Source organism: Miscanthus floridulus, chromosome 12, assembly GCF_019320115.1.
Source record: "Miscanthus floridulus cultivar M001 chromosome 12, ASM1932011v1, whole genome shotgun sequence".
In the NCBI taxonomy this organism is placed as follows: Eukaryota; Viridiplantae; Streptophyta; class Magnoliopsida; order Poales; family Poaceae; genus Miscanthus; species Miscanthus floridulus.
Genome location: NC_089591.1, coordinates 34,772,969 through 34,783,984, shown reverse-complemented (window position 1 = coordinate 34,783,984; position 11,016 = coordinate 34,772,969). Strand labels below are relative to the sequence as shown.

The 11,016-nt window shown below is 46.6% G+C and overlaps 2 protein-coding genes across 5 annotated transcripts; both read left to right on the top strand.

Moving 5' to 3' along the window:
* The first annotated feature begins 3,888 nt into the window (after positions 1-3,888).
* LOC136497897 (cysteine-rich receptor-like protein kinase 6) lies at positions 3,889-9,109 on the top strand. 4 transcript variants are annotated; one of them, XM_066493785.1, is made up of 8 exons: positions 3,893-5,286; positions 5,401-5,565; positions 5,671-5,891; positions 5,986-6,196; positions 6,302-6,530; positions 7,837-7,990; positions 8,077-8,357; positions 9,034-9,109. In XM_066493785.1, the coding sequence occupies exons 1-8, from the start codon at positions 4,089-4,091 to the stop codon at positions 9,107-9,109; spliced, it is 2,535 nt and encodes an 844-aa protein (XP_066349882.1). In that variant the 5' UTR covers positions 3,893-4,088. The 4 variants fall into 4 exon arrangements, with proteins under 4 accessions (XP_066349880.1, XP_066349881.1, XP_066349882.1 ...); XM_066493783.1 differs by lacking the exon at positions 9,034-9,109 and having other exon boundaries at positions 3,889-5,286; positions 5,974-6,196; positions 6,356-6,530; positions 8,077-8,941; XM_066493781.1 differs by lacking the exon at positions 9,034-9,109 and having other exon boundaries at positions 3,894-5,286; positions 5,974-6,196; positions 8,077-8,941.
* LOC136497898 (uncharacterized) lies at positions 9,069-9,667 on the top strand. The gene has a single exon (XM_066493786.1). It carries the CDS (start codon positions 9,069-9,071, stop codon positions 9,501-9,503), a length of 435 nt encoding a protein of 144 aa, XP_066349883.1. The 3' UTR covers positions 9,504-9,667.
* The last annotated feature ends 1,349 nt before the right edge of the window (positions 9,668-11,016 follow it).

Sequence of the window (11,016 nt, the reverse complement as noted above, 5' to 3'; positions counted from 1 at the left end):
AAAGGGCCTCCCCCGTCACCCCCGCCACCACCACCAACAACAATGGGAGGCTACTATGGAGAAGGTGCAACACAATTTGCTATGTGGCCACACTACTAGGATGACTTTATCTTTTTCACATGTACCCAGGTTTAATTACCTAAGGCATGTTAGGTTTAGTCAAAGAAAACTCTGTACCCAGGTTCGGTACATGTAGTCACATTCCATTTAATGTGTTTCGTGTGTTGATTTCTATAATGCTGTACGTCGTTAAGTGTTTTTTGCAGCACGTGTTCAAATAGAAATACGTCCGTATCATTAAGCAGAATATTAAGACCATTGATAATGAAAACAACCACATAATGAAAAGTTTGATACTATGCCACATTACACAACATATTAATACTACAACTACGTGCCGACAGTAGACATAGGGGCAAATGCACTTCCAAATCCTCAGTCTAAAACGTACTGAGTAAGCAACTCATCATCCGAGTACCAGTCCTCTACTACAACCCTATTGTTGTGGCTAGGCCCAACTGCGTTACTCTGACCTGCCTGTCACTTGTAGTAAGCGGCCTCCGCTTCATCTGCGGCCGCTATGGCCTGAGTGAAGAACGTGTCGTCATCCTCCTCTGCCTGTAAGCCCGCCTCTGCTAGAGCGATGAGCTCGCTCAGTCTACCAGTGTCGTCGTCAGCCTCCTGCGTCTGAATGCCCGCCTCTGCTAGAGAGATGAGCTCGCTCAGTCTACTAGTGTTGTCCTCAGCCTCCTACGCCTGTATGCCCACCTCTGCTAGAGCAATGAGCTCACTCAGTCTGCCAGTGTCATCCTCATCCTCGTCTCCGTCATCACACAACATAATCGGTGATTGAACGGTGCGACCAGCTCGTGATCTATGGCCATCTAACTTCTTCTCCTCATACCTTGCACGAGCCACCTCTGTAGCATGTTCCCTGCTGCAACCAATCCCTTCATGTATAAAATACAATCAGTTAGCAACGCGACTATATTACATTTAAAACCAGGCAACGAAAAAAAGGTTTTCAAGCACTCACTGGCACATAATGTAGCAACATGCTCATTCAAGACCTGCATTTGTACTCTTGTCTCTTCCCTTGCCTCATTCCTTGCCCTCTCCTCCTCTAACATCATCCGCCTCTCCAATCCCCATTTGTTAAGCCCAACATCGATTGGGTTACAAATACCGCGCTGTCTAGCAAACTCACGCATCTTTTCTTTGTGATGTTTAACGAATAGGTTGACGTAGTCAGGTCCATATCCCCTCTTTCATGCAATTAGTTGCCTCTTCTTCAGTTCATCCAAGAACTTAGCTTGACCATCATAACATTCCCAACTGCATTTCCTAGTGCTCTGTTCAAAAGAAATATTATATCATATATGTCTTAGCAAAACAAACAAAATACGATTTCATGTTTACCAAAAAAATAACGAACCTCATCATACTCAATCATATGGCCGCAATAATGGCCTATTCCAAGCTTCGAAGGGACTAGGCCATAGTTGGATTTTACACCACATTCGCACATGATAGGAGGTGCTTTGTAGATTACCCGTTCTTTCTTCTTTTCCTTAACCCTCCGCGGTTCTTCTGGCCATTGGTTCTTAGGACCATACAACCACTCCTTGAAACGACACTTCGCCATTGAATACACCTAAATAATGAGACATTAGTACATGAACACATATAGCTCAAGATTTTAACACATATACTTTGCACTTACTTCATGCTTGTTTGGACACACAAACTTCAACGTATTCTTAGGGTTTATCATAGCTCGATCTCCGCAATCGCACAGAGAAGATTCCTCGAGTCGTCTAACTACGGCTAGGTGCTTCTCCTTAGCCGTCATTGGCGGAGGGTTAGGGGGGGTGGAACCCACCGCTTGAAGTGCTCACGTGGATGCCTCCCTCTAAACCAATCGTCGAAAAAGATGTACCTAGGATCAAACTTGTCTGCACCATCGATCCACTGAAAGAAAAGGCACCTCTCATGGTCCTACACAATGAGATTCCAACAAAATATTAGTACCATACTTAAACAAATAAAGAAAAAGGATAGTATAAATAATTTCTTACATTAAACCGACTACATGTGTAGAAGCAACGTGCGACTGTGTCCGGATGTTTCGATTGAAAAACATGGGCCGGGAAACCACAGTTACAGTTAGGGACAAGAAGGTCAGGAGGGACAGGGGCATCTTTGCTAGATGCATCGGGGTATAATTCTCGAGGACAACCCCGTTTTCGCCAAAACTCCTCCCGAAACATTTCTTGCATCTAACAAAACAGATATAATTTAACAAACATAAATAAAAACATCACAAAAAAATATCAATGAGAACCATAACTACAATACAACCAATTTCGTTCTAAGAACCAAAAGCAGTTAACATTATACCCTAAACCTAGGGTTTCTCATTTCATCCACAACAATGAACCCATAACATAACTACATGCGGCTTGGTTTGCTAGCTTTTTCCATGCCTTGGAATCAACCCATGGTTGTATAATACATATATTGAGGGATACAATGAAACCCTAAGTGATGACAATTCTTAGGTTAAAAAATCCGACTAATATGTACCGAATCGATGCGAAAAAAACAAGGAGGTGAGCGAGTATACCTTGCTCTCGAAGATCTACGGATCAAATCAAGGTTTTCAAGGTCCAATATGTCGATTCGTGAGGTAGGGTGAAGTGGCGAGAGAAAAACCCGAGAGGGAGGAGAAAGAAGAGGAAGAACGCTTGGGGAAGAAGGGTGGGCTGGGTTAAATGCAGGTGGCTCGGCGCCATTCACTCTGGCGCCGAGCCCCTGGCAGGCCATTTCCCATGCCCAGGAGCTCGGCGCCAGTCACTCTGGCACCGAGCCAAGGGTCCATTTCCGGAATTCTTTCCGCCAGGGGTCTATTTATGAGAAACTTTCGAAAAAGGGCCAAATAGTAAAAAAATTCGGCCGAAATGACGACTTTATTAATGTATAATCCAAGAAGACAACCATGCTCCACCATATTAAATGGTGGTAATTTATTTTATTTTGCTTGGACATTTAGCAAGTTTTGACCTATCTTTGAATAGCGAGAAATTAGAAATAGATGATGGCAAATACAAGTTTAAAACATTTGGTATTTTGCAGCGCATTTTGATTAGGAAGAATCACGAGCATAAGACTATGGTTATGTCTAACTAGGAAAGAATTTGGTATTTTGCACGGGGCAATTAACTGTGATGGTTGTCTAAAAAATGAATATTACAAACATCATGCTCAAAATGGCTTTTTTATAATAGAAACAAAACATGTTGAAATTTTGCTTGCCTCCTGTAACTACTTGTGTTCTAGAAAGGGGTGAGTAGCTCTGTTGCAATTTCAAGATATGTGACTTCTTAAGTATGAAAGGTCTACATACTAGAGTTGGTGAGTCTGCGACGCCGTGCTCTCCGTGACTATGTTAATTTTACGAACTTTGCTTTTTGGATTAAATATCACTTTAACGTCGGTATTCAATTTCACAGTATAGTTATCTTATCGGACGATCCATGTGTTTTACACAAGTTTAGGTACAAAGTTAATTATTTTTTTTGTCTTGTTGACTATAAGATATTACATAAGTTTATCTTGGTGATATTTCTTATACTTATTGAAATACTTAGATTCACCAAGATAGGTCCATAAAAGGGAGTATTTGAAATTATTTTATAAGTTGAAAGATTAGTCATACTCCAATACTAAGGGTGATAAGTCGATAGCAATGCACGGACATGCTACGTGTATCATAAAAATCTTACGTTGCCTTGGTGGGGCCTTCGCGGGGCTGAGGGGTACTGATCACGGAGGACCACACATTGCGCTTTCAAAACGTGCCAGAATGACTGCATTGTCGTCATTTTTTTCACAAACGTACTACTACGTGAGCACAACAACATGGTCATCGTTACTTTACCCGTCATGGTCGCATCCATCATCCAGCGCCCTGACCTGGACTCCTACCTCGTCGTCACTCCAAGTCCCCTCGCCCGGCCGCGGGCCGGTACACTTTCTTGTCACGGTTAACTGTACGTGGAAAGTTTGTACCTGCTGTGCTGACTGCTATGATGAAATGCCAAATGATTTTTCCCTACAGCCACCGTGAAGGGATGGCGTCACCGTCAGCCACCGTGCTGTGCACGGCCAGTTCCTTCCAACTTGCAGCAAACATGCTGGCGTTGTTCTTCCTGGCGGCGCTACTGGCGACCCCGACCCGTTCGTCGTCGCCGTCGTCCAACGCCGCCGGTCTTCAGCCCACCGCGATCTTCTGCTTCGGCCACTCCCCGGCCGTCACGAGCAGCGCGGTCACCAGGTTTCTCGCCGCCGTGTGCGCCGGCGCCTACGGCGTCGCGCACATGTCCCACAACATGTCCTCGTACGTCGTCACCAAGAACCGGACCATGTACGGGGTCGCGCAGTGCCGCCCCGACGTCTCGGTCCCCGACTGCACCGCCTGCCTTGCTGCGTCCTCCAAGCTCATCTCCGGGACGGCGTGCGCGGCGTCGGCGGTCTGGCACGACGCCTGCTTCCTCCGCTACTCGGACCACGACGACCCGGGTCGATTCCGCGAGGACGAGTACACGGCGACCGTGTTCAACACGAGCCGCGCTCTGTCGCCGCATGTGGCCGCCAAAGCGGTAGTGAGGCGCCTCCTCGCCGCCGCGGGGAAAAGCACGACGAGCAGTCACATGTGCCGGAGCGTCGGTGCCGCCACTAGGACTGCGGCAGGCGGTCTGGTCTACGGGCTCACGCGGTGCGCCGCCGGGATCTCGTGCGACGACTGCCGCCGCTGCCTCCGAGGCGCCCTCCAGGTGGTGGACAGGGAGTACAACGGCAGCGCGGGGATGCAGATGCTGCGGCTCAGCTGCATGGCCAGGTACGAGAGCTACCCCTTCTACAACACCGAGTCCCTGGCCCGGCGATTGCTCGCGGATGCGAGGAGCGGGAGCGGGCTCGACACAATTGGGGCAACCCGTCCGGCTGCTACACCTGCTGTGCCGGCGCCCCCTGGCGGTCGTAACCCACCGCCTCCACCAGCACCAGCACCCAGGTACTTCAGCATTAATGCTTCAGCGGGAGGACATACCCCACTGACTGTTAATGGTCGTCCGGCTGCACATCCCACCCCAGCGCCCCCTGGCGGTCATACCCCACCGCCTCCACCAGCAGACGCACTTGGGGCAACCCGTCCGGCTGCTACACCTGCTGTGCCGGCGCCCCCTGGCGGTCGTACCCCACTGCCTGCTGCTGCCTCACCGAATGGTAAAAAATCATGGTTTCTACTTCAGCGTGTTACTGTTCATCCCTGTTTCAGTACAGTACTGCCAACTGTCTGTGTTACTATTCAATAGCTTCCTCTTTTGGTTTGTTCGTTAGATCAAACGGCCACCGGACCATCAGAAAACAAAGGGAAGGAAACGTCGCATAGATCCAAAGGGATGATCGTTTCTCTTGCAACTGGGTTGGCGATTGCCGCCATCATCCTCGCACTCACCATATGGTACCGACGTCGGCGACCCGCTCAAAGAGGACATGTCATAGGTGATTCAAGCCGGCGGCGTTCTCTTTTTTTTTCAGGATTTCTTCTTCTCTGTACTTTCTGCTTTCTCTTCTATATGCTGACGTTTCACAATTATTTATTTGTAGAACCCCTTGTTTTGAATCGTCAAGCAAATGGCATGCCAGAGGAGACTATACATGGGCAAGGAAATAATAAGCATTTGAGCAGGGAAGAAGAAGAAGAAGAAGAGGACGACGGAGGACGAACGAGCTGCCAACTCTACAGCTACCAGGTTCTTGAAGCTGCTACATGTCACTTCTCAAGTAGAAACAAACTAGGGAGCGGTGGATTTGGAACCGTATACAAGGTAACAGTTACCGAGAACATGTTTATCATTAATTCTAGTTTGTTATTAGAAAAAGCTTAGCTTGGAACATAAATAATGGAAGGGAGAAGTGCAGGGCACACTTGAGAATGGGAAGGAAGTAGCAGTGAAAAGACTGAGGGATTCCAAGAGGACTATACAAGAACTTGAGAGGGAGATCTCCATTGTGGTTAACTTGCGCCACAAGAACCTTGTGAGGTTTTTAGGGTACTGCTTCCAAGAGGAAGGGAGGTTCCTCATCTACGAGTACGTACCTAATAACAGCCTGGATAAATTTTGGTACAAAGGTAAGTTCATTTCTCCACACTAGCCACTATTGATTATATTTATTAACAGGTAGTAAATATATTACCAAGGATAAAACACAAAAAATTAGGTTTTTGCAATTGCAGCATCTTTTCAGTGTGAGAAGCTAGAGTGGGTTACATGGTTCAACATCATCTTAGGGGTTGCTCACGGCCTCTCGTTTCTTCACGACAAGGGGATCATTCATCGGGACCTCAAGCCACACAATGTACTTCTCGACGATAACTTCAACCCAAAGATCGCCGATTTTGATCTCATGAGGATGTACGATAAACAGAAAACACATGAGAGCACTGAGAAGGTCGCTGGAACATTGTAAGTACATGAGCAATCAGCGCTCACAACTACCCGCCCGATCGCTGGGCTGGGGCTGGCTGGCCAGCCCCCTCACATGACTACTATTCACGTGAATCAGCCAGCAGTACTTCTCTCTCACATAAACGAACCAGCAACGATACGATCCAGCCAACCGAATAGGCTCTACATGCTTTGTTCATGCTTTTCGAGGACAAGGCCAATCAGCTAATAACACGTGAATGATGGTTGAAATAACCTTCTACACTGCATAGTTCCATTCTTTGTGTTTCATATGCACTCATTGCATTTAGTTCTATGAAAAATTAAGACTTGAAAACAATTTCCATGGGGTTTCATCTAAATGATATTTACACCATCCCTCTTCCTTAATACTTTGCCATGTTATCAAAATTGTTTATGTAGCACCCTTTTAAATGAAAATTGAACTCCATTAAGAGCGGCCTAAAGTGGAGGTTGCATTGAGGGCCTCACATTATTAGTAATATTAGGCCATGCGTTGTCGTATTTTTCATTGCACCTCTATAAGGTCTTGAATAAGAATTTAGTTGAAACATAAGGTTAAGCTATGTAAGCTTTTGTCGCATCACTTTCAGTGACATTATGCATCTATAATTTTTTTGCTTTCAAAGTGTTTTTAGATTTGAATGATCCCCTCGAATTTCAATACCGGTAAATATACACACCTTAACTTTTAGAATCAGACAAAATACCCCTGCCTTTAGCTAACCATTTCAAACTGATTTATTGGGTGATTTTGCTGATGTGGCAGTGGAGCCCTCCTATAATTTTGTCTAGACACTTTTTCTTATATAAAAAACATAACCTTTTTATAGAAAGTCATATGAATATAGACTTTATTATGTTAAAGTTATAGTGCCCAAGACGATCTACGACTATGTAGTTGATAACTTTTGTTTCATATATTTTAGAGGATCAAATATTCATTTTAAGTTATCAGATTTTAAAGTTCAAGTTTTAAAATTTTCAAAGGATCTTGGATGTTGACATATACAGTGTATACCAAAGTTGAAGTTCCTTGTAATATATACAACTTTAGTTGATAACTTTTTTTATCTGAAATCATTTAGAGGTCCAAATATTTGTTTTAATTTTTTCTAATTTTGATTTTTTTTTAATTTTCAAACGACCTTTGATGTTGATGTGGTCTAGACCAAAGTTGTAGCTTTTTCGACACATGATCTATAATTTGTAGTTGGTACATTTATCTAAGATCGTTTAAAGACTCAAAGCACTTCTTTGACGTACCTCGCTCTCTGTGTGTTGTGTATTGTTTGTTGTGAAGCGGGTACATGGCACCAGAGTGCACCTCCGGCCGAAAGTTCCTACTTTCGATCAAGTCTGACGTGTACAGCTACGGGGTGTTGGTGCTGGAGATCATCACCGGCCACAAGATCTACACGTTCGAAGGCCAAGACTCTGAAGGCCTCGTCGAATACGTGAGTAGTGCAGAAACCTTGTTGGCATATCCCTTCCTAGCTTGGTTCATAAGCTAAGGTTAGTAACCGTGGTCATGCGCGTGCAGGTGTGGCAGCACTGGACTGAGAAGAGAGGGAGCGACGTGGTGGACGGCGACTTGGGCGTGGAAGGGCAGGAGCACGCGGCACGGCAAGCGCTGCGGTGCGTGCACGTCGCGCTCCTCTGCGTGCAGTCGGACCGAGCAAGGCGGCCAACCATGGGGCAGGTCATCGCCATGCTTAGCAGTGGCGACGACGGGGTGGCGGAGGAGCTGCCGGAGCCGTCTCTGCCCGGGTACGTCGTCCGTCCAACGGCGGCGTCAGGTGCCCAGCTGTGCTTCGGGTGCAGGTAGCGCCGCCGGGTGACGTACGAGCCATGACCAGAGGTGATCTGACTGGTGGTATTTGGTTGGTCAAAAATTCTGAAAAGCAGAATCTGACAAACAAAAAAAAAATCTGTTCGGCTAAACTTAAACCAGCCATTTGGGAGAATGTGATTCAGTCGAGTAAGAGTATGCATTGTTTGACCTCTCTACTGAATTCTTCTATTTTGTTAGCTGCTAGGCTCCAGTAATTCAGGCATGTGGATGGATATGAAGAGAAATGGTCAAACTTGTAGTTCGGCGCGCCAAGCTTAGAATTGTGTGATCGTGTGTACTTGTAGTTTTGAAGGGTTCTCAGAACTTTCTTAAACTAAACTTCGTTTGAACTGATTTTTTTCTTCTTCCTTTTCATGCTAGGTTTTCTTAAATGAGAAGAGAAACAGGGCATAGCAAAAATCCAAAATCCAGGAGCGGCAATGTTGACTTTGTTTGTCGCAAAAGAAATTTAGGGGTGGCAATGCTGACTTTGCAGATTTGAAGCGCTCTGCCAACGAAGTCAAATAAGACTGTCCGCCCTGCATCGCTTCTCTGTAGAAGCTGCATGCCTATATAGATGTGTTGCAGCTCCTTCTCCCATCACATAAACATTCCCTCGCCCCCTAAAGCAGCATCAGCTACTACGACCGACTCTTGCTCACACATTTCTGCACAACAGGACATATATCTAGTGAACGACCATGGCATCCCAGGCCATCGAGAGCCACCGTGCCGGCGCTGAGGTCGTCACCGGAGGAGACGCCATCTGCAGGAAGAAGTCAATCGAGCTGCTGGAGGAGCTTGGCCTCCCCAAAGGCTTCCTGCCTCTCGAGGACATCCAGGAGTTCGGTTACAACCACGAGACAGGGTTCATGTGGCTGGTGCAAGGAAAGAAGAAGGTGGAGCACACCTTCAAGAAGATCAAGCAGACCGTGTCGTACGCCGCCGAGGTGACGGCATTCGCTGAGAAGGGCAAGCTGAGGAAGATTACCGGTGTAAAGACAAGGGAGTTGATGCTCTGGCTCAGCGTCGTCGAGGTGTACGTCCCCGAAGCATCGCCAGAGAAGGTTACCTTCAAGACCGGCACTGGCCTCTCCGACACCTTCGATGCCGCTGCCTTTGCGCTGGGAGAGTAATCATCTGTCACAGAAATGGTTGGCTTCAAAAAAGGCTGTGTGAGCTGCATAATCTTTCTTTTGTATTTGTAAACTTCCATGTATGCATCACGTATCTTGTGACCAATTTGTACCTCGGAGCATTCATACTCATTCATGGGCCAGGCCCATTGCAAACCTTTCTACGCAATTTCTTGTTTTGCAGTATATATTATCATTATAAAAATTAAAATAAACTCCAGAAGCGGCCCTCACAGATAAGGTTTATATTGGAGCAGATGCCTTTCGATTTTAATATACAACAAGTGCAGCTCACTCTAAGGGATGGTTTTAACGAGAAACAAATTATTTTTGATAATTATAATCTAACAATTTTATAAAAAAAATTTATCGGGTACAACTTAAACGCACACAATCCACACATTCCACACTCACACCACACGCACACACAAGCGTGTGCATCCATGCACATGCAAAGAAGAGATTGGGAGGCACGTCACCTCCGGTGCTTGGAAACGCGCAGTATCACCGAACGCGCATGCATGCGTGTACCTTAAAATTTCTAGAAAATTTCCCAGAAAAAGGTGCTATCACCAGGGTTCGGTAGCGTCCCACTGGATAGCCCTACCACTGGACCACAAGCCCATTCACAACTTTATGAAGTCTTTGTTAGAAATGTGTCGAAGATTCATTTGTATTAATGGAGGTTAGAGTGGACTTGTGTTGTAATTAGCAGTATAGGGTTAGGTGAGCTTGGTGTTGGCTCTTGTAACCCTACCCCTCTATAAAAGGAGGAGAGGGCTGCACTTGTAACCCACCACTTGAGAGTAGCAACACAAAGGTGACAGGCTCGAGGGGGGGTGCTGGCGATTTTGGCCGGCGCCTCGGGCGGGCAGTGTCGCGGTTTCGGGGAGGAGTGCCCGTAAGCATGCCCCGGGGACGTAGGCTTCGACCGGACCTCATTACCAAATATCAAGTCTCTTGTGTGGTGTGCGCAATCTCTCATGAGCATCTCGCCTAGGTAGATCCAAGCAATCGCTTCCACGATAGGCGCCGATAGCACAACAATTGGTATCAGAACTATTGGTTGTTTTGAGGATCTTAGGAGGCGAGGGAAGATGTGGAGATTCGAGAATCATGCTTGACAGTTGCTGCGATGCTGCTCAGGGCGGTACAAAGATGGAGTATGGTGGCGACCGGTGCTCCGGTCAATGGTGTCAGACACTCAAGGGTGTCAGACACTCAAGGCAAAAGGTCTAGACCGTCCGATGGGCTGCATGCAAAGTTGCTCGTGTGAATGCATGACCTAGCAGTAGCAAGGCGTGCTACGTGATGCAGCGAGCAGCAGGAGCAGCGTGCAGTGTCTGCGTAGCAAGGCGTGCCATTGCTGTGGAGGAGCAACAAGGTGTGCATGCAAAGTTGCTCGTGTGAATGCATGACCCAGCAGTGATAGCAATTGTGTGAAAGGAAGAAAAAAAAGAGGAACATGTGCATGCGGTGCTGCCGCTGCTGGTGCGCCAAAGGCTGCCGCTGC